The 24,094-nt window shown below is 36.6% G+C and overlaps 1 protein-coding gene across 7 annotated transcripts in view; it reads left to right on the top strand.

Annotated features, from left to right (window-relative positions):
• PSPC1 (paraspeckle component 1) overlaps window positions 1–24,094 on the top strand; it is a 60,044-nt gene that overhangs the window by 33,573 nt on the left and 2,377 nt on the right. For 4 of the 7 annotated variants that reach the window (XR_008965493.1, XR_008965489.1, XR_008965491.1 and 1 more), the window contains 2 exons: window positions 20,848–20,951; window positions 23,734–23,849. Coding sequence is in view for 2 of the 7 variants with exons in the window: in XM_057368481.1 (XP_057224464.1) it covers window positions 1,832–2,017 (186 nt within the window). In the remaining 5 variants the exon portion in view is untranslated. The other 3 variants (XR_008965492.1, XM_057368482.1, XM_057368481.1) reach the window with 3 other exon arrangements.

Genomic DNA, 24,094 nt, shown 5'->3' with positions numbered 1-24,094 from the left:
TTTCTTCATTTTGGACTTTAAAAGTTTTTAACTTGGGGGTCAGGCCCCTAGAGAAAGGCATAGCCTTATTATATGATTGCTGTTAGAAAGACACTTTAAACATCCTTTGAGRGCTATCTACTAAAACAGTGTAACAGTTATTTTCCACTGAGGGAAATGAAAAATATGCTTTATAGACCAGAAATAAAAATTTAATGTTTTAAATTGGATGTTTCTCTGAAGACTTGAAGGGAAAGTTGTAGCAACCTTCCTTTTGTTTCACTGCAGTCTTCTGAAACATGGATTGTCTTTTAGTATAACACTTTAAAAGTAGCTTCCCCCACTTACATTAATGTGGGTAGTTAATTACAGCAGCTTTCTTGTTAGCTGGAGAGAGGAGTCGTTATTGGAAAGAGGACTTGACTTGTCCAAAAGTCAAATGGTAAAAGGGATCAGGAGTATGTGATAAGTTACTTGCTGAAATTCATATCCATTGCTAACAAGCTAGCATGCGTTAAGATAATTTTTAAACAGTTTTTACCCAGTGCAACATATTTAAAGGTGCTTTGGTTCAGTAGTAGATCTTTATGCAGCTCTTAAAGTAACCTTGGTCGTATACAGTATTGAACTTCAAACAATGCAGATATGTGCAACCATTATCTAGGTTGCATGTATTTTTATCTATATAGATAAAACACTGGGKTTTTTTATATATATATACATATATATGAGAATTAGCAGATTGCAGAACTGCTGACCTCTACTRCTRTTACTGGAGTTACGCTTTCAGAAGAATTTTTTTCTTATTCAGGCATATAAATAAAGTGCTGGTCTTGAATGTCCTTGTTGAACTCTGAATACCTGGGGAGTTAATGTAGTTCTCTGTGCAGAAGGAATTTCTTCTGAAAGCATAACTCCTTAACWGGTGAATGATGAGTTATTTCCACATCTGATTGTACCATGTATTTATGCTTTTGATGGTTTATGGTGAGTTTAAATTTCACCATGTGGGATTCTCTTTTTAAACATTCGCATAAATACTGAACTGTAAGTGCTCAGATGCATGTTTTCTGTGTTAGGTCTTAATTACTAAGCAAATAAGTCTGTAAGGATATGTGCCTTCATTGATATTAGCCATRCAGCTAAGAAAAGTAAATATGGAATATTAACTGGATTTTTCTCTCACATTGATATTTCAGAATAAGCCTTAGATATGTATGGAGTTTTTAATAAACTAGGAATAGTCAAGATRTGCATTTTGTCACTAATGTAGTTTTGTTTTGGAAAGAATTTTAAAAGCCTTTACTACAGATTTCAAAAGTGCCATACAAAAGGCTAACTCCAGGTAGCATGGACTTGAAATATCCAATGATATGTGGGTATAGAAATCTTCAGGGTATTAAAAGAATAAATATGCAGTGTCCAAAAATGCAAAAGCTGATTTCTTCCTCCTGTAGTTTGACAATATTTCTGTGTCTAATTTATTTAAGGGAGAAGCTTTATAGTTGGTATGCAAGGCACAGTAGGGGCTCAGATACAAAAGATTTGTCTCCTCTGTTACATACAGAATATGTGTTGCATCAGATGTGCTTGTAAGGATGAAGTTACATTCAGCACCAGAATCGGTCTTCAGTATTGTTTTTAATTTTTAATTTACTTTACAAAGTTGGAGCATAACATTAGCACTCTTTGATTTCCAGCTCTTTTTCCATAATAACTAATTGAATTGCTCCTTTCTTCCTTCTATGTGTGATCCTGATTCTGCTGGACTATCTGCTGAACTCCATGACAACATCACTTGTGGTTTTTGTTGTAACTCACATTTGGCATGTTCCAAATGGACTTGTGTTAGCATAATGAGAGATTCCCTCAAGGAGGTCCATCCCAGATGGGTTCACCTCTGGTTAGTAGAACGGGCTCTGAAACTCCTCAGCCGCCAATGAGTGGTGTAGGTGCCGTGAGTGGTGGACCTGGTGGCTTTGGTAGAGGAAACCCAGGGGGCAACTTTGAAGGACCTAACAAGCGTCGCAGATACTAAATCTTAACTCATTCCTTACTGTTTTAGAAATTCCAGTAAAATTATATGGTGATATGCCTTTATAATTTTAGCTGTTATCCTGAAACGGTTCTATTGTTATTGTAGTCTTTAAAACAGTTTCTTTTGTAAAACTTTTTTTGTATTCAGTCATAGGCTTTGTAGCATAGAGCAGAAATGATGCGGATCATTATGTAAGGCAATGTGTTTGTGACTGGCAAAATACAATGTGTGACTATGCTGTAAAACGTGCAGTTATCTGATTACAATAAAACAAAAATCACTGGAAAGGATTTTGGGAATGTTATTACTGATACCGAGTAAGAATAATTTTATGCTTAATTATAAGTGGCATCATTTTAATTTTTACGTAGTGTGTACTATGTGTCGGGAAAGTTCCTTTCTTAATAGTGAATGTTTTGCTAAACTGCATGGTGCAGTACATACTATGAAAAGCTTAAACACAAMTGCTTTTGTTCTGACTTTGGAAGAGCATAAAATTTTATACAAACTATTCTCAAAGATACTGTGTCCTTGCATCTCAATCCACCATTGCAAACTTAGTCGCAGTAGGCTTATCAACAGAGTTTATCTGTTAGACAAATTGTTAGAAAATTTAACTTGGGGAGGGAAAAAAAAACTACTTTGGAAAAGAATCTCTATGTATGCTGTATTCATAACAGTATGAGTGAATTTACATAAACTGTATTTATAGAGGAGAAAATTTGTTGTGACATCTGTGTGTTCTGCTGATGGTTAAAGTGTCTTGCCATTGCTAGGATGGAGACATTTCTGCACGGTGGTTGAGAGCCTTCCACTGTGTTTGCACATCACCATTAATAAGTATACATTTTCCCCAGTGGCTGGTTTGAATAAAAACATGTCTGTTATCAATAGGGAACTGTTTAATTAGGAAGCAAATCCATGCTTTCCAGTGAAAATAGGTGTTTGCTTATAGTTGAGTAATATACATTTAGAAGGATTGCACATGAGTATTCTTCAGAAAGGTTTTACAGAATGATGAATTTGGAAAATGCCTATTTGCCACACAGCTCAGGGTAGATTTGTTTTTAGATAAAACTGGTAGTAAAGCTGTTAGGAAGCTTATTGTGATTCTGCTTTTGTCAGTCCTGGAAGATGATGGAAAAGACCTATTGGTTCTATTCCTGTAATGGCAAATAAGTGGGATATTGGTTGGTTACTATTATCTTTTTCCTGCAGAATAGTTGTAAAATACTGGGTTTTTTTAAAATCTGTTCACTCATTTTCAGAGGTAGAAATTAGTAAATTTTATCTTAATTAATAGTGATACTAAATTGGTTAAAAACTGATTAGAGATAACCTGGTGCCCTAATAACCTTAAAWTGGTATACATAGCTCAGCATGAGATGCAAGCAGCAGAGGGCATGTGTGTGTTACTTGTTAATTTAGCAGTGATAGTCTTGGTGGCTTGAATTTTGAGCAAATGAGTAACAAGCAAATTGTGGCATGGTTGGCATTTTTGAAATACACTGTTATTTAAATTGCCAGTATTATATGGCTTAAGATCCTCTTTCTATACAATTCAGGAGTTATCTTWTGTATAGGTCCTCTCTTGTGATATCTGTAGCTACTAAGCATTTTCCTTTAGATTGTCTTTAATGTTGCCATTTTTTGCTTGACTTGATACATGCCACGCTTTATAGTTTCTAATACAACACTGACTAACGTTTAGAGTCTGAAATACTCTTTCCCCTTGGTGTATGTATCACATTATAGTGCTTATTCTTAAAATTAACCTCAATCAAACTACAAATGGTTTTACTTGACACACTGGTCCTAAACCTCAAGATTTCAGAAAATTGCTGKTTTTTTCACTGCTATAAACTACTGTTTATAGGAATTACCTAAGGTCTCTGCTCTAGTGTCCTCCATTCAGTTGAAAATGCAGTTTACATTGATGTTTTTAGTAAGGTGTTTAAATATGAGATTAGTTTTTTTTCATTTCTTCTGTCCTTGTATATGACTTTTTAGGGGATTGAGAAAGTATTGATGTGAATTGGTAATTCTAAACTGTAAAGATGCACAAAGCTGTACTGTACAGGTTATAAATACAAATTAAACTAGATTCAATAGGTTGCTTCATTTTCTTCAAAGAAAAAGGTTGTGTCATTCAGACCTTTTAGCTAGCTCCTGTATATTTGTTTAGCTATATACACTATCTTCCTTGTAGTATCTATATTTCAGAAGTACATTAAATGTACTTAATCTGCAAAAGTGGTTTATTCTTTCTATGCCCACTTCATGCTRCTTTAAGCACGTGTTTGTTGCACTGTGGTTTTAGTAGCAAGTGGAGGGTATGCATGTTTTCGAAAGTTATTGTAGAATTTATTTAACATTAGTGATTGTCATTCCACAGTTGTGACCTGCCATTCCTGTAAACCTGACTTGGATAGCTCTGCTCCATGGTGGCAGTGGATTGTCAGCTGTCCTTACTGCAGTAAATAATTTAATCTGTTTTCAAATGTCCATGAACCAAGTCCTAACAAATAAATACTGAAATGTGTACTTTGGGCACATTCTAAAGATTTAATGAAGAATGCCTTTTGTATCTGATGACATACTGCTAAATTCAGCTTTCATTAAAAGCTTTCTTCAGCCTGCCTGGCTGAACTCTAAAGGCAGCGCTTACTGTTTTGTCAGATGTGGTAGTAACTGATCCTAGCTGTGCAATAAACACCTAATTTTATTAAGAAAGGAATGGCCCTCAATTGTTTCCTAAAAGTGTGTAGTTGTGGCCAACCCGTGTTTTTGCTTTAAGGTTCTGACCTTCAGCTAAAGTGATTAATTTTTCTTGTGCCTCATCTAGATGATCTGTTAATCATTTTTGTGTGTACACGTGTACTCAAGTTTTGAACTACATTTGCACTGTTTGACTGGAAAGCACAGTGCAGTCCTGACTCTGCTATATGCACTGCTTAAACAAATAGGCTTGGAATATAGATGAAACTGCCAACTACAGTGCACTTACTTGCGTAATGTACTTACTGGGCTTTTACATCATTCCTGAAATGTCATATTCTTAACTGCCTAACTTTCCCATGAGATACAATTTTATCACTTAAAGATAACAAAGCTTTGCTGTTCCATTTAAGTTAAACACACCAGTACCAGCTTGTCTAATTATATTTGCATTTGTCAACTCAGTCATTTGAAGGGGAGCTATTGGGCACTTGAGAAATAAAAAATTCATTTAGGTTGTTCTGACCRGTGTGTTCATTAGATAAAGCTTACTGATATCTTGGGAAACTCGGTGGCAATTCAAATATACTTTACTGTATTTATTTCCCAAGAAAAGAATAAATTACTATGGGTTACCTAGAAAGAAAATTCCTGACCTGCAGTTGTTTTATTTAGTCCACATATTTTTATCCTGTGGAAAATAAAGATGTAAGCTGAAGATTCTTACTAGAACAAAAGGTTAAAATAGATGTCAAGAAGACAGTATGAACTAAGTACTRCATTAATTTTGTTTTAACCACAATCCAGTACAGCTTTATAGTATTCTTAGAGGAGCATTTGGATCTAAAGTATGCTGCCACATKTTAAAATGCTATAGTTTTAAATATTAAAGTAATTTCCCTCTTTTCTACTCTTGATTTCAGATATAGAACAATCTGTAATTACAAATTTTTTGAAAGGTACTAAACACAAAGACAGTGACATTTATGAACTACACGTTGCTAAACAATTGCAATCTACCTTGAGATAATTTGGCTCAATATGCTGAAATAACCCATCTAAAGGTAGATTCTCAAGTGAGAACCAAAACCACTTAGGCCTTTTGAAGGGAGAAAATCTGCTTGGAGGTGAGATGTTCAGGAATWGAGTGGTGTGCTCTGAGGGCATGAAGTTCGTTTTACTTAAGCATGTTGCAGAAAGAAGCTTTTCACATACTTCTTAWTTTATATATTTTTAACAAGTTGGATTATGATTTTTCCCCTTCACAAGTCAAACTAAACTGTAATCAATCTACTAAAATAGCACGGAGGGCAGGGTGGCAGCTAGAGTCAATTTATGTCGAGCTACAGATGCGAAGGGATTGTAATTCCCCAGTCCCGAGAGCTGAAGTATTSCATATCCACAGGTAGTTTTAGAGTCTGCATCCAGCATCTTTATTAGCTTGTGCCTCTGATGCCTAAGGCACCACTTGCGGCCAAAACTGGGGGACTTCAGAGAGGGCATACTTTCAATGCAATTCAGTTACTGCCAATGTAGATTGATAGTCTTCCCAGGACCCCTGAAATTATTAATATGGACATYGTGCTGTCATTAAGATGCAGAATCACCGTGGTTTTTGGTGCATTCCTTGGACCGTTAGCTCACTCCTAGCATGAGGGAATACCAGTCCAAACTTTCCTGATTCATGATCAATAAAGAGAGAGTCAGTGTGGCCTATGGGAAATGCAGACATTGAACATTGCTACTTTTGATTATTGGCTATTTGGTGCTAGGTTGGTGGCAAATGTTGAGCTGTAGTAACCCGAAACAATTTTCTTTCTTAAAAAATCACTTATTGAAATGTAAGAATTTGGTGACAATAAGAGGATTCACGAAAAGCTTTGAATACATAATGTCAGGTGTACTTCTTCCCATTGGATTGTTTTTATGTTACCTTTTGTTACCTTTTCAGTTATACTGTAAAGTAGTCTTTGCAATCTCACCAGTTTAGTGTGTTTTATTAATACTTTTGGGTATTTTGCAATAAATTATTTTAAAAATCATAGCTGTAGGCCTTTCAGGTGTGTTTTCACAATAATGCGTAAAATACCAAAGTTAGTTATAAAATTGTCTGAAAGGTTACTTGTAGAATAAATAAACTGAACATTAAATTTTCATGAAAACTGTACTTTAAATGTTTCTAAATGCATGGGAAAAAAACCCCAATATGCTCATTTTCAGTGGGGTAGATTTAATAGGTCTTTTCCATCTTAAACTTCCTTAAGATATTATGAAAATTAATGAAATTGAAATTTGGAGGCATTCTTATTAATTGCCTCAGCCTGACTTTTAAAAGCGTACAAGTTTCTTCAGAAAAGAGTTTGAAACAGCAGCCTTTTTTTCCCTAATTGAAGGAGCTATTCAGAAAAGCATTCAGAAATAAGCATAGCATACTTACAGATAAAACCATTTAAAAAAACCCCTCTGCTCTAATGTGATGATTATTATGCACGCAAATCACATTAAAAAAAAAAAAGAAACTTGTAAATGTGGGTGAAAAGTTAAATGATTTGTATGTGGTCCCTTGAGTGGAGAAGAAACTGCTCATAATAAGAGGTATGAGATTCAAAAGGAACTGGACTGTGTTACTACATACATGTGTGGATAAGGTTTTTCCATTTGTTTTGGTAAATGGTTTGTCTAGAGCTCCCATTGTTCCTAGATTTACTAGTGTGCTTTTATATATCAATTTCTGTAGAGTAAAGCATAGCTGTATAATTTAATTGAATTTACATACTAACTGTATGCGAGACGTTAAGTGCTTGACTTGAAAGAACTGCAGAGAGAATAAAGATACTGTTCTTGACTTTAAAAACTGCGCAGATCCTTCAGCAGGAATAAGTGTGGAGGGTCCTGTATGTAAATTGAACAAAAAAAAATGGGAGAGAGGGAATAAAGTAACATAATAAAAGTGAGAGAAGTGTGGTTTAATTTTATATCTACAGCAGACTCACATAAGACTTGTTTTACATGAAAACCACAAAACAACTAATTTTTAATAGAAAAGGTGGAAATACCGGTTACRTTCATGTTTCGGATTTTTTGAACTGAATTTAGTTTTGTGTAGATGGCCAAGGAATAGCAGAAAAGCAGAAATTAATTAATGTTCTAAAAAAATTTGATCTTCTTGGGTTTTAGGGTGGGATAACTGCAGTTGGATATATCTCTTTTGTGTTGTTTTTATGAAGCTGTTGTGTAGGACTTGATTTTGTGGCTGAATACAGCAAGTGTATACAGCGTACAGACACCATGTAAGTATGAAACAGCTGTTGTTAAGGTTGCTAGCCTCTCTTCAAACCAGTGAGAATCCAGTCCTACACCTGTGTGCATCACGTACAGAGAAGCACCAAACAGAAGACCATGGTAAAGGAAAATAGTACATATTTATTAGTAGTGATGGGATGGGATTAAGGTATTTTCATTAATTTTTTGCCTTACTTCTTTGTAATAAATTTTTTGTGTGACAGGGAAACTATTTTTATTATCAGTTAATATTTAAAAGAAAAATATTCCCACCAAAACAAAACACCTCTGCCAGAGAAATTCCCAAACCCAAAATACCTCAGTGTACAACCCAACCCCAAGTAAAACATGTTTTCCCACTTTAAATAACTGCATATACTTAAGCAAGGTGGAAGGGAAAATAAATCTGAAAAGATGTATAAAACATAAGGGTTCACTGTAATTCTTTTTGCATCTGTTAACTTCTGATGTTCTGGTCATTTGGTGTTGTTTTTTTRAAGTTCCATTACTGTTCATGATTTGCTATAAAAGGATTTATTCTGCAATGCTGTTACTAAGTTTTCAATATTTTTATACAGTGTAAAGTTGCACGAAAAACACCACATAAGTGCAACTGTGGCAGTACTGTAGAATGCAGTTTTTGAACTGTCAGCTGGATTAATCTTTCAGACTGCTTACAAATGTTTTAATATTTTTATGCTAATGGGAATTTGAAATATTTGTGTGCATATTTAAAATAATTCAGCACATGCATTGCTACAGATACAAATGGTTCTTTGCCCTCTTTGCTGCTTGGGCTTGCTTCCTCTATGTCCYCCTTGCATCCCTGTGCCCAGGCAGTGAGCAGGTAAAGGAGAGCCAGGGAGAATTATCAATTCTGCTCATTTCAGTATGGAAGGAAAGAAGAGCAAGGAGGTACACTAGAGCAAGACTCTTCATACTTGTGTTTACATAGGGTAATTTGCGCTGTAGACATAGAATATAATTTTATAAATGTTATCATTGAGTGAGTTTGGAAGAAATAGGTGGCCTAGAACAAATAGGTAAGAAGCATGTTAAGGCCTTTAGATATGTGAATAACACGATTATGGTTTACGTTCTTGGTGACAGTTGGTCCGAGAGGGCATGTATTTGAAGTAATGGAGAAAAGAAATGTACACTAAAATGTTGAGCCAAATTCTATGTGAGCTTGATCTGTCTGTTCACTTTCTGCAGTTACCAAGAAGGTTACATGCAAGCCAGTAAATTATGGAAAATAGTGTTCTTCGTGATTTCTCCAGGAGAGATGATATACACAGTTGCTTTAAAGAAGCATATTCACATATACTTTTTCTTGGAAGAAAATATATAAACTGCCATTACAAAGATGGGAAATACTGTCTTTTAAAATGCTAACATTCTTCATTCTTTGACATGATAGCACTGTGTTTTTCCATATATTGTGTTCCGCTTTTAAGGGAGAGCATGTGAAAGGTAAGCCACAGCTCAAGTTTTAATCAACTTAATATAAAAAGCTTTTCTCAGAAGGCACAGAAGGAAACCCATAATAATGAAACAGTAGTTTGTCTTCAGTTTCGTTCCAYTGTGGAACATTGTGTTTCTAGAACTTCCAGCTTTGTACCAGTAGCAGTTCCACATCTGACATTTTCAGAACCAGAGCTATGCCAAATCATRCAAATAAAGGTTTTGCCTTAGTGTGTGAAGAGTTCTCAAAAAGTGAATGTTTAGAGTTTTGAAAGAAAACGTTTTTCATATATTGAATGTCTGGTTTAAAAGTGAAAATTGTCAAGTTGGCAGCAAGGATGGCTATGTTTCTGAAATTATTTTGGGATATGTGTCAGTTTATCATTGCCATGTTATACTTTGTGTAGTTTTTGTAATACCACTTAATGCAYGTTTGACATCATTCTTGCATCACACTTTTGTAGTTTCATTTATTATTCACACTGATAAATGCAACTGTCTGTAGATGGGGGTACCAGAGCATTTCTTTAGTATTATGTAACTTGTTTAGGGTTAAACTAGGGTTTTTTGTTGCTAAGCTTGTTTTCTGTCTTGTGTTTACTTTGCATGTTTTGAGTAAAATACACTTATTCTGCTGTATATGGGGGAAAAGTAGCAAGTCATGAAAAGTGTATATTAGGAAAGTAAATGAAAGTCCTGGATGCTTCTTACTGCTTCTAAAATGGCAACTGATTCAGGTGAATAAAATCACTTGGTATACTTTCTGCATGATGATTCTAGACTTTTTCCTTATTGCAGCACACTTCAGAATCATTATTTGAGATTTTTAAAAAATGAAGTTTAATTTCTGTCTGGTTTTAATCTCAAGCATGTGTGCAAGACAGTAAATTAAACAYGTATGTCTTGCTGTTGTTCTGAATAGTACTCTTAACTCCCCAAGTTGTAGTAAACATRAAGAAAAATAATTAGCTTCATAATTTTAAAATAATGAACTAGTCAGTCCCATGGGGGTGGGGTGGGGGTGGAGAAAGCTCAGATCTGTGGATAAATCATATTCTTGTTTTCAGTTGCATTATGTTTCTGCATTTTTTACTCTTTACTTTGGGACCATTTTTTAMAAAGACTTAACAAGAAATATTATTTATCATATTTTATCCAGTTATGAATATTACTTCATTGCTACATTGTAAAAATACAGTTGGTTAGTTTYGGCACATGTACTTTACTGGAGATCATGGCATGTAGTATAAATAKCAGAAATAAGGTAATTCAAGTATTGATAGTTAGTGGGATATGTTGTGCCTTTAAGCCTGGTTGGATTAAAAGCTGATACATATTGATCATAATGATGTATTAAAACTCCGTTTGCAGAACCTTGATGCTACACTTGCTTTTCTCCTTTACTGCTGTGGTAGTCACAAAAATACAGGTTTGAAAGCATTAATCTGGATACATGGGGGAGAGTAAAGTTCTGATTATTGCATGTTGCTTGATTCTTGAGGTCTTGTGTGCAATAACTGGTATTGTAGAGTCTTCTTTATATGATTGCTTTAAAATACACTGTTTTTAAAAAAATAACAAAACTGTCTTGTGTATTTAAAACTGTCCAGTCTGAAGGAAGCCAAATGGTGTATCTTTAAAAATATGGGAGAACTATTTTACTAGAGGTCTTACTTGAGCTCTAAATCTGTCACTGATTTGACACTGAGGATATTTGTGTCTGAACTCTAACCTTCTGCTACAATTGTGGTGGACATTGTGCAAGCTTCTGCAAAGCTTTAGAAATGATGGGAGGATGGTAAGATGACACACTGACTCTAGGATTGGGCCAAATCATTCATATTTGATTCTTGTCACTGGCCTGCTCTGGTTACCCTAATCCATTCAATTTAGGAATTTGTTTCCTTTTCTGTATTCCAGTTTTCTTTTGTTGTAAAAGTCTTTTAAAGTTTTCCTGATGATGTGGAAGATATGAGCTGTACGAAGCTTTATTTGGGGATTCTAACGCCAAACTTGGTGGAAATGGTTGAAAGGAAAAGAAAGGTGTCCGATGCTCAGTAAAAAAGAAGTCTTTTTATGATTTGACAAGTTGTTATATATCTTTGTATGTATTTTGTTAGTATGTATTGTGTATGTATTCTTGTTACATCTTTAAAAAGGTTTTATATCTCTTTCTAAGGGGGCCAAAAAAACCCCAAGAATTTGTTCTGGATTAATTTAATGTCATAGCTTCACTTTTGGATAAATATACAATAATTTAGTGGCAGAGAGTACATGAGACCTTAATAGATAGTTGCCCTTTCTGAACTCACAGATGTGTGCAGATACTAATACAGAGAAGTGAAAGTAGATATAAGTGCTCTTCATGGATTTACAGATGGGGGAGATACTACTGTGGAAAAGCAGAAAGGTATGGTTYGATCTCATCTTTAAATTTGCTACTTTTAGGAATTTGGAAACTGCCATAGAATTAAAAACTCCAAATATGACTCTTATTAAACATCATCTGAAATTCTTAAATGTTGTTTCAGATTTCTGCTATAATGAAAACCAGTCCAGTGTAAGCATTCAAATAAAATGCATGCTTTACTGGAAAAGGTAATTCTGAAAGCCTGTGTTTTATTAGGATATGAAGAAGAGTAATGTTTTTGGGGAGTTAGATGTATTTTCTTGCATCTTTACTTTTTGCCTACATAACCTTAAAGAAACAGATGAAATTATTGACATGCAGGGAAAGGCTAAATATACAAGACAAAATTTCCTGAGATAGGACTGAAGTTCAAATATGTATAACTTATGTACCAGTGCTTCCAGAAGAGGACTTCCATCATGAGTTTAGAGCACTCCTGCTCAGAAATAGGTGCTGCCCAAATCTGGTCCTGCTCATTGCAGAAAAATGTCATCTTTTCTTTGATTGTGACAAGCCAAGAATAGGATTATCAGGATTWAAGTTTATGAAGAACATCATTATCTTGCCACCGTGATAAATATGAATGCCTGAAGAGTCACCATCTTAGATTAAGTTTATCTGCTGAGTGGGCATGTGTACAGATGCATGATTGGATCATGCCTTCCTAGGACTTGGAATATGGTAGTGTCTTTGGTTGTTTCAGCAGTTGCTTCATGTGCCTCAGTTAATGAAGTTCATTAATGGCTACAAGGATGCCTTTCAAAGTCTTCATCTTTTCTGCTTACCAAATTTTAGTTGCACAGTAAAAGCCACTGCATTGCGGTTGAGAGCGGTGTAGTCATGGGGTGCTTAAATCAGTATTTGTTCCTATGAGCTGCAGTCATCTTAGTTTATACCCATTCAGTCATTACAGTGCACTTCCAAATCTTACTTTTCATGAACTAAAATTGTGTTCTCAATAAGGTATTGATCTGAGCAAGCTTGAGTAGAGACTTAAGAAAATACCAAAAATGTGAACTAGGTACATCTTACTGTCAATGACACAAATTCCTTCCATAATTCCAGGTGTGTTACAGAAAATTAATCTCTTGGATCATTCTGATTCCCTCATTTCATAATAATGATACATAATAATTAGATTTTTGTCCTACCTCCATTTTCTGAGGTTCATATTTAAACTATTTGGACATCTGCATTTATTTTAGTTTACATAGCTTGATGTAAACTAGAGTCACTCAAACTTTATGCATAACTATATCCTGTCAGAGCATACTCATCATTCAGGTGCTGATGAGATGCAAGATTTTGCAGAGCCCAAATTCGAAGTAAGTTGACCAAAATAACTTGTTAAGTAAGATGGAAGTAAAGTTACAAGAAGACAAGAGCAAGATTGAGCAGAAAAGGAGAGCAAAACTGAGCTCTGAAGGTGGTCTGTAAAAATTAGTGCAAAAGAATCTCATAATGGGTACATGTTCTGTTAACCTTTCAAAGAAGTGGATGTATCAGGATGCAGAACCTCAGTTTGAAATGCATACTTCTTTGGAGAAGCTGCTGCTTCTGAAGTGCAGTTTCTTTTTCAAGACATTGCAAGTAACATTTGTAGTGTATTAGAATGGATGTTTTCTCCTTGCATACATCAAAAGTCACAAACAGGTAACTGAAGTAACAGAGTTCTTGTGTTTTAGTCTGTGTTTGTAACCATTTTCTCATTAATTTGTTGATRTTTAGAAACTTGTCACCTGTGATAATTTTGATAACTTCTTTGTAAATTGATATTTTTAATGTGAGAATTATAGTGCGAGCTTCCATCTTGAAATGTGAATGAGCCATGATGAAAAACAGTACCAACAATCAATCTCTTTGATTAAAAAGACTTAGTTTTGAATATGATGTTAAGTTACTGCCTTTGTATATAATAGGATACCAAAAGGGAGTTCCCCACTTCTCATGCTAGTCTGTGCAAAGGAGTGTCATCACTGAGGCCTTTACTTTGCTCTCAAGTGGAGAAACTGGTAGCCAACTGGAGTATCTTTTATGGGGGTATATGGTGGAATGATTAATAGTATTCCTAACACTCATTAAGATGCCTGATCTGTTACTCAAACTTGAAATAATTCCTAATACAGTGCTTTTCAGTCCTCTTGATTACATGTTAGTAGGTGTTTCCTTTGTTCTGTGTATGACAGCTGAGCTTAAAACTTTTTAAAAATGTTTGATAGTAACTTAAAAARTTAGTTCACTTTGGGTAGGAAGAATAGCTTTATCTTGCAGGTAGTAGTGACTTCTACTAAAATAAGGAATGCTATACCTAGAATGTACAGCATTCTACGGCACTATAAAGCTGAAATAAATCTGATAGTACAGCATCAGCAGTATGTCCAGTTGGAAATGATAAAAATTTGAGTCCCGGCTTGGCAGGCAATGAAGCTTGTACAATAATAGTAAATAGAGAATCTTTGCTCTTCAGTTTTATGTGGGTGATTTCACCACTTACGCTGTTCAAGAAATGGTCAGCCTCCTCGGTGGTGTTCTGATCAACTTTCAGCCCTGGTCTGAATAGAAATATGACTGGGCAAGTGCAGGCTTCGTTTGTTGCAAGGACTAGTTAATGTGATACTGAAACAGATCTGTAAATGCCTTTATCTCCACTAGTTTTCATGAGAAATTATTCCTTTATTCAACATTGATTTGTGGKTTTTTTTTATAAACAGGTAAGTCTATGTCAGTATACTAATATGTGGTAGAGCATTTGCAGGATACCCTGTAGTTTATTAATGCTGTTTGTTACCTTTGTCTTAAAATATAGATTCCATTTCCTGTGTATTTCAAATCTAGTGTAAGATTTTCTCTTTTCCACCAAATACGGTTTTGTTGTAGTGGAAGCCAGAAGTTGGTATTCTGCCTTTGTTATAAAGTAATCTGAGATGGAAGTTGTCACCACAGTAGAGTTAGTACAGGAAGGAAATTACTTAACTGCACAAAGAATTGCAAACCTTTCGACCGGACCAGAGGCAATGGGTACAAACAGAAACACCGGGGGTTACTTCTGAGCATCAGGAAACACATTTTTACTGTGAGGGTGACCAAGCACTGGCACAGGCTGCCCAGAGAGGTTGTGGTGTCTCCATTYTTGGACATGTCACAAGCCATCTGGATGTGGTCCTGGGCACTGGCTCTAGGTGGCCCTGCCTGAGCTGAGGAGTTGGACCAGATGATTTCTAGAGGTCCCTTCCAACATTAATTTGTCCATGATTCTGTCACCTAAACAAAGCTTTGCATTTATTAAACTTTATATGAATGAATTTACAGTTAAACCTTATTACATGCTTAGGTATTTGAATCCTCCCTTACTAGATTCCATTTCAATGTAGATGTATGTATTGGTTAGTAGTGTTAAATTTTACATTTTCAAATGAAGCATGTCAAAGATGAAAGCTCTGTGACTGAATCCTGATTTGTTGTTAATAAGGACTGTGTGACCACATCTTGCCCTGCCCTTCCCCCAGAACAGTCACAGCTTCAGAGATTTTAGCCCCACAAAGATAATGAGTTCTGCTGTCATTATTTTGGAAGAGGAGGTTAGGACACTGGCCTAACTTGGCACCTGCTGCAAAAATGACAGGTAAGGAACATTACAGGAGGGAATGGGAAACGTGTGAAGTTGTGTCAAGCAGAATTGCAAACATTTCAGAAGCTGTGTATTAGTAAGTTTCATAATTCCTTAGAAATACTGATTTTTAAATTAGCGAAAATTTGCTTTTGCACAGCATGGGAAATTTCGTGTGAAACTACATTTCCCCTTAGTTTTTGAAAGATCCAGAATATCCTGAAACTAGTGAAATCATCACTACTGTATATAAGTATTYTTCTAAATGACAAAAGTTTATGCTGATATTCTGTAGTCATAAAACTAAGATATGAGAAAACTGTCTCTTAGGTTTTGTATATACACATTTTTGCTACTTCAAAACACTTTAAAATTATTTTGAAAGGAAAAATTGAGTCAATAGAATTATGTATATTTAAATGTCTCTAAAATCTTAKTGATTCTCTTACCTCCTTGCATAAGTGTAAACTCGATTGCATAGTGTATAGCACAAATGGTATTCTGACTTTGGTTAAAGTAGTAGAGCTTTACTGATACTACTTAACTCTTAGGCTAGCTGTGTTGGTTTAACTATATCTTGTTTACATCAGACTTTGCTAAATCTGTTTCTGTGATAGGTGACCTCAGAGTTTCCAGAACCTGGCAAAACTATCTCGTGAAATTTTAACTGTAGCATCCAGTACCGAGTGCAGCATTTTCAGGTGCTTTTCATCTGTCAGGTTTCTTAAGTTTTCTTTGTGAAGTCACATCTGTTATTTCTGGGTGAAAGAGATGATTATGTAGGTTAAAAATTACTCCCTTGTTCCTTCAGGAGTTTTGTACTTTTTAGCTGTTCATCATAAGGTGAAGTATCACAAAATGCTCAGAATTTCACATCTGTGTAATGTGTCATGTGAGTTCTGAATGGAGAAAATGTACTATTATTTGGACATTTTTCCAAGTTACTCAGCRTTCACGCAGTCATTGAAAGTAAAAATCTGAACATCAAAAGATATTTCTGCTTCACCAATGGCAACATTTGTAAAATGGATAATTATGAAAATCACYGATGAGCCAGCTATTCTGGTGCTGCAGGTTCCTCAACTTGAAAGGGGCATGTCATACAGGGGAGGGGGCTGTAATAAAAAATACAGGATTTAATTGCTTTTTCATGTAAGATTATCTTAATGAGTTGGACTACTGCCTCACAGTGCACAAATTYTTGCAAAAAATACAATGTGTGTTTATAAATATATATATAAATATAAACACCACTTCTATTATTTTCTGTCTTGCACCTAGCAATATATTAATTTTACGACAATGCTTACAAATTTCAGTGTCTTTGAATTCAGATCTTACAGAAGCTATACAGATGAAAACTGTGTTTACTGTTTAAATACATTCAGACATGCTCATCATTCCCTAAATACTGAAGAAATAATCTAATTTCTGTATGGTGATTCTAATTCCTGCAATCCAAGCAAAACAGAAACAAATGTCCCTTGATCACAGATTGTCACTGGCATGGGTTCACTGCCTGGTCACTAGTAACTGCCACCATTTGTATTTTTTTAAAAATCTAATCCCAGAAGAGGAATATTACTGCATTCACATTCCTCATTCTGTGTCACATGCTAACTTCAGGTACCCTGCACCTTATAACTTGAAAGTTGTGAAATAGATKTAAAATATTTTTAATAATCTTGCAAAGGAAATTGAATGCCTTGCTACATTTGCCCTTTTGCTTCTAGGAATTTAATTCTCCTTTTGAGCCTTAATTTGGTAATACTATTTTTTTTCCCTTAAATGTTTATTTGCTTCTACTTCTCTGCAAGTATATGCGCACTTACTGAGAGAATTTGGCAAACACAAGGCTGGGGGAAATTGTGTTGCAGTTTGTCTCCTATAATTCCTGGCAGCTATGCAGTGATGCCAGGTAACAGTTGATTTACTCTCTGATGGGTTTATTGTCCTCAGCAGGGACTATTCATATTACGATGAGCAGGTTTGGCCAGACTAAAGTTTAAGAGAAGAATGWGGAGAATAAGACTGCTTGACCATTTAAGAATATAGCACTGTATCTTCTGTTAGTATGTCAGCAGCCAACATTGTTATCTGTTACCTTTTGATAGGTAAGCCTGAACAAATGCAAACACGAACACAGCTCTGCGGATCATCTCGGGTTCCCTTTGGAAACCCCAAATAAGTGGCCACAAGGGATTGTGTGTTTTCCTGAGAACAGCTCGGCATTGGAGTTCTTCTTTCTGTGTGCTGAATAGTGGTTCTGCTACTCTCAAAATGATACCTGTTTCTCCTGGTGCAAAATGCCATATGGTCACTTCAGTGGAAGTCARAATTTACCTGTGCTGCTGTTGTGTGTTGCTAGGTAATTTTAAATGTAGACCTAAAATAAAGGGGGGAACTTAGGAGGGTAGTTCTTTGTTACAGAAGCCACCAAAAATCCTGTAAATTAAAATAACAAAACCAACCAACCAAAAAAACACCACCTCAACCAAACCACAAAACCTGTCAGTCAAGCCAGTGAAGCTGCCGAGCATCCATGTGCAASGTAAATGTGAAGTGGTCTTTGGTATTTCAGTGTCACAGCTGTCCCTGCTCAGAATTAGTGCTGGCAGCCTGGAGCTAGTCCCACACAGCTGTTTTGGAGGCAGCCTGTTATGCTGAGTATGTGTTAATTGAGATAGGTGCACTTAGGAGTTGATTTTCAATTTTCCTTCATAATGGTACAACACATACACAGTATCACTCAGTTTGTGCGTGATGCCTCTGTTCTTTTCAGAACAGTCATGTTTATCATTCTCTTAGCCTTTTAGACTATTTTGGATTCATTTTGCTTGGCACCATACCCGCTTTGAGCTTTAATTTAAAGAAGAGCTTTATCATATGAATGAAAATTTAGTCTCTTACCTCGAAGACAACTTTCTGTTGTGTTCCAGCTCACTCTTAGAAATCACTTTTTTTCATCACTGGGTGCTTGGATACATTCAGCTCTAACAAAGTAATTACTGTTAAACAGTAGAGTTTATATAGGTTTATATAAGGTAGAAAGGTTGGAATGATCTTTACTTTTTGAAGAGAGAATCCTGAATAAATAGTGCAGAGGCACATTCCTAGTAAAATCCACACACGTTTAACATTCCCAACAGTCTTACCTGCTGGTTTTAAAGCCTGCAATCAAAAAKATAACATATTTATTTGGCTACAACTTCATTACTAATACCTACTGTTTGCCAAGAATATGGCTCACTGTTTTCTCTTCAGTAAATCTGGGTAGCCAAGAAAGAAAATAATACACACTGGCAATGACTGTGTTAGGCCTTGATGCTTTAGCTTTCTTGATAGGGGAATAAAAAAAGAAAAAAACTAATTATTGGGGGTTTTCATATTAAAATASAGACAGAAAGATGTGTAGTTTGTAATTTCAGCCTTCTTGTTAGATGGGTACATACCTATCAATAACTACATTAATTTCACCATGTGGAGGTAATGTCTGAGGACACCAATACTTGTCCAGATGACAGTTGCAGCCAGGTCCCTGTGACTGACAGTTCATCACTACAGCTATCACTGCTACTGACCTGCTAAATGATTATAATATCAACACTTGCAAAATTACAATTCTAGTTAGGAARGGTTAGTGGGCTGTGCTCCTATTATTTGTGCTCTAGGAAGAAAGTATCTATCTTGCTGAATGACTGGTACAGAATGGATAAGCAAACTTTTGAAATCTGATTGATRGCAAGCTGCACCGTGGGGTGGGAGGGGAGATAAAAAGGAACCAAATGGGAGAACTGATGAATTAACAGCACATTTAATAGAACTCAGACATTAAGTCATGCCAAGTATAAAATGGTATTTATTCTGAGCTGCAAGTCTCAGCCTGTTTTCAGCTGTGTCTGATAAGGTAAATGTTACCTTTATTGTAAAAGTCTGTGGTTGTGTGTTGTAATTTACATGTATGTCACTTCTTGAGTTGCTTTCTGGGACTGTTCCTGAAGTGAAGGTAGCCTGAAAGGTGCAGCCTGTGTGTGRCTTTCCAAAGAAATTCTTTCTGTAACAAATACTTTGCAGGATGTACTAAGTTTTATGATCATGAAACAGGACCTCAAGATGTTGGAAAATTGTTTTAACAAGTCTTTACCTGAGAGTGTGGGGTGTTCTTCACCCCTTTTGTGCTGCTGTAATCAGGATCTTTCCAGGCAGTCGTCTTCTCCGTAGAGATTTCATTAGGGCTCTTGGGCTCTGCAACACGTTTCTGTGTCTGATTATAAGCCTATCAAACATTGCATTGCTCAGATCTTACTTCAAGTCTGAGACATGTATGGAGAAAAGATGATTTTAATTGCGGGAAGAGGGAATATGTCTACAGGGGAGAGCTGTTTCAAAGCCTGAATGGCTAGGGCATGGAGGTGTTGAATTTTAAACACGTTGGATAGTTGTTTTCCATGTGTATTCTGTGAGAAGACACATTGTGTGCAAGATGGATATYCTTACTAACACTTTTATTTAGGCATTTTTAATAGAATTAAAATAATTTTAATTATTAAATAGTAAATGTAGKAGGAATAAAATAGTATCCTCCAACTGCATTTATTGCAAATACAAGCAGATGTATTGCAGAAGTTGTAAAATTATGAAAGTCTTAAACTTTTGCATCAATTTCTAATGCCTGTAGTATTAAAACGTATTTTAATTATATTTGTATGCAGTTCTGTTGTGAGATGTTAATATAAAGTGGAACAACATTTTAGTCCAGCTCAGTTCAGTCTTACTATTTTGATAGATAACTTTGCCCCTAATAAATAATGTCTGTATGACAACAGGCTGTGAAAAGAGGAGACTGCAGTGAGAGCTGTTAGTTYTCAAGTGGCACTAATGACGCAGTGTTGTGTGCAGGGATCCTGACTATTTCAGTGGCACTAATATTAGAAGGATGAAATGTCACTTYGGTCACGTGCATTGGCAGGCCTAGAAGACAGCATGTAGTATGWCTTCTGTCACATGAAGTACATATGTTTTAGAAAATCTCCGAAGAGAAGTTGACTTGGGACTCTTTGGAGCAGAACTGCACTTTATCTACTGCAAGCAGAAATACGAAAATCTAGGAACTTGTCAATGTTCTTGGAACAGCTGTTATTTAACTGCTGAGGTAGTAAAAATTTAAATAAAATCTGGGGACTAATCTGGGGAGAAACTAACTAAGTGGTAAGAATGGGTAGAGAATATATGAATTTTCTGGTAATGGGTTTATTACTCCAAATATAATGGGATTTTAAAAAAGAAGAAGCTACTGTGTTTTCTCTTTTGCACAAAATGTCAGTTATTTACTGTCTCTTTATTTTTTAGGTTGCTATTAAAATCTTAAAATGCAGATGAAGAYTGGGTTGTGCAGAATCTTTCTGCTACCTTATGCAGACCAAAGGAAATCCTAAAGCAGGTTTCAGTACAAGGTATGTATTAAGATATGTGGCTTTATCCAGCWATTACTGAAATTAGTGCCTCACTTCTTGTTCAGATTTGTGGTTTTATGTAGTTGTGCTTCTGCACTTCAACTAATACTTGATTTCAGATAATGTACCTCCTTGCATWATTTCTGCTACATGTTAATGTGTTTGTAAAGGACTTGAAACATATGTACACAGCCTCTAGCAGCATCTAGCCTCTAGCCTTTGAGCAGTCAGCTCAAACTCTGGCCAGTCCCATGTCTTGCATTCAAACCCCATAGCGCCACATTAATATGATGCCATGTCTGAGCTGCTGGATGTTACTGATTCATTCACTCAGAGTCCCGTTTATTTGTACAACCAGCATGGTAGTTACTGATTCTGAATGGTCTTTGGCATTTAGCCACAAGGCTGTGGTCTGGAAGGCTGTGTCCATGCACTGTGGGAAGCCTGGTGCACAGTCTGGTTTGCGTGCATGCAGGTGTGTGGTGCCATCTGCCCTGGCTGTGGGTAGCATCTCAGTGGGGCTGACAGGTAGCAAGGTTTTAAAGGGAGTTCTATGCAGCTAAGATCAATAGTTCTGGCAGTTCCAAATTCCAAAATAACAGTTGCTTTTATAAAGTAAAAAGTTTAAACACTGGTGGGATTTGATCAAGTTGTGCAAGTTCTGCTGGTAAAGCAAGAGAAATTCGTGCTAATTCTCCTGTGTTTGTTTGGCTTAGTAAAAGGACTCAGAGCTATCTCTATAGATTTAACAGTAAGAGAACTGGATATATAAAGAAGAACAATTTATCTGGTTCCTAATCACATGTAAAAGGTTTTCTAGTCCATGGCAGGGGGTCAGGCCAGATGATCATCTCTCCAGAGGCTGGCAACTTCCTTTGTAAAGCAGGATGCCATGGGCTGCCTTTCTGGTCAGGTTGCACTCTTTGCTCAGGGTGGTTCTTGGACTTGGTGGTCACCAGGACCACCATGTCCTTACCTGCAGAGCTGTTTTCCAGTCAGCTGGCCTTCCAGATTGTCCTGGAGCCTGGGATTATTTCTCCTCAGGTGTAGGATTTGGCATTTCCATTGGTTGAATTTCATGAGATCCTGTAAGCCCATTTCTCCAGCCTGTTGAGGGATTACTGGTGGTGGCATGACACTATGGCCTTATCAGCCACTCTTCTCAGCAGTTTTGTCACCTGCAGACTTGCTGAGTATGAGCTGTCCCATGAACCAGGCCAGAAATTATGATCTTGAAAAGAACTGGCCTCAGTATGGGGATATTCTGCTACTCACTGGCATCCAAGAGGACTTGGTGCCATTGACAACCTTCTAGGCTCATCTGTTCAGCCAGTCCATCTCGTGGTCCACTTATTGAGCCTGTAGTCTGTGTGTCAGTATTATGGCAGGGTCAAAATGATAACTGGAGTATAGCATAGATTTCCTAAGCTAAGGCATACAATGTCTACTGCTCTCCCCACGTCCATTGAACTGGTCACCTCACCAGAGAGGCTCTTGGATTAAGATCCTTAAAAATYTGCAGATGAACTCTTTGTAAATCCATGCTGACTGCTTCCCCTTACCTTCTTRTCCTTGGTCTGGAAGTGGTTTCCTGGAATAGTTGGTCCATCACCTTCCCAGGGCCTGTAGTAGAGCCTGTAGAGGGCCGCTGGTCCTCTTTCCTGCCCTTCTTGAAGACTGGAGTGACATTGCTTTCCCCTGATCCTTGCACACCTCTCCCACTTGCCATGCCCTGTCAGCAATGGAKGCCAGCCGCCAGCTCCCTCAGAACTTGTGGGAGCATCCCATCATRCTCAACACATGTGACTTGTCCAGTTTGTGTTCCCTAACCTGGACCCTGTCACCTTCTTGATACTGGGAGGAGCACTGAGGAGATGGGAAAATTGCTGCACGCCTTGTTTTGTGGTTTTGCTTTGCCCTTCACTAGAAGTCCCCTTTATTTCTAGTTGTAGTGAAATCACAGTATAAAAATTACCACCTAATAATCTGTAATATAAATCACACTATGGAAATAAGCAAGATACAAGCATTTACTCACAAAATAAAAAAAAAAAAAGACAAGCAGCTAAAGCTCTTCATCAGAAAAGTAGTAGTAACAGAGAAAATGCCTCATTTTTTCAGAGTTTGAATCAAATGGGATTTCTTCTTTAACCACAGGAYGTTCTGTCTTGACCACGTAGCCATTGGGAATTCAGTCCTGTCACTATGTATGAGAGTGCTGCTGTGCAAGAGAGCCATTTGGGAACTTCAGTGTTTGGCATGTTTCCCAGGCATCTCAGAATTTTTCTGTCAACTTAGTTTCCTTCCTGTGAAGGGAAAAAAGGATGGACAGCTATCTTCCTTAGAGATACAAGTGTTCTTTTCACTGGCTAAATAACAACTCCTTGTCTCAATGAAGTAATGAAAACCTTTCTTCCTCTTCCCCAGTTCCTCACTTGTGTGGACCTCAGACTGCTGTGTGAACCTGGCTGACAAAGTGTAATGGGCTAATGAAATTGTGTTAAGTGTTGTGCCAGGCTGCCTGCTGCTGGGGTTCCTGAATAGAGGGAGCTCCAGGTAACCTTGTGGAGGGCTGTCTGAGAAATTACTGACATTTCTCAGTTCTTTATCAACTGTATTTGCTTATGTGTTGCTGTTTTTTGCCATTTGAGTCTTCTTAGGTGCTCTACTTTGATAACAAAAGTACATTTTCAAGGAAGTTATCATTCAAGTGCCTCTTACCACTCCTTAGCTTGAATCATACTTATTTCTTGGAAATGTTCCTCTCCATTGATTGCATTAGGTTTCAGTGAAAGTCACTGGAAGCTACACACCCTCAGAACTGAAGATGCCTTTCTGCTATACTGTGATGATATGCAAAATGCTGCTCTGCACCTTGGAGTTACAAGAACCATGCAGGTGAGAAGATAATCATGTTATCACCTGTTACAACTTCTGTARTGGTACCCATTTTGTGCTCAGTTTTCAGTCTGTTAGTACCATTTTTGTACTAAACATGTAGCTTTTTTTCCTTCTTTGCTCTCTGTGGTATTGGGCACAYGAGTAATACTGTTATCTAATAAAATAGTAATTAATCTGTCACACCTGGCTAAAGGTTGGAGAAGGATTAAATGATTTTTCTCACTTAAGCTGTTTTCTTTCTG

This window comes from Malurus melanocephalus, unplaced genomic scaffold (genome assembly GCF_030028575.1).
Source record: "Malurus melanocephalus ecotype Western Australia unplaced genomic scaffold, MMel_1.1 scaffold_93, whole genome shotgun sequence".
Taxonomy (NCBI): Eukaryota; Metazoa; Chordata; class Aves; order Passeriformes; family Maluridae; genus Malurus; species Malurus melanocephalus.
The sequence above is the reverse complement of the archived record's forward strand: the minus strand, read 5'-3'. Positions and strand labels throughout refer to the sequence as shown.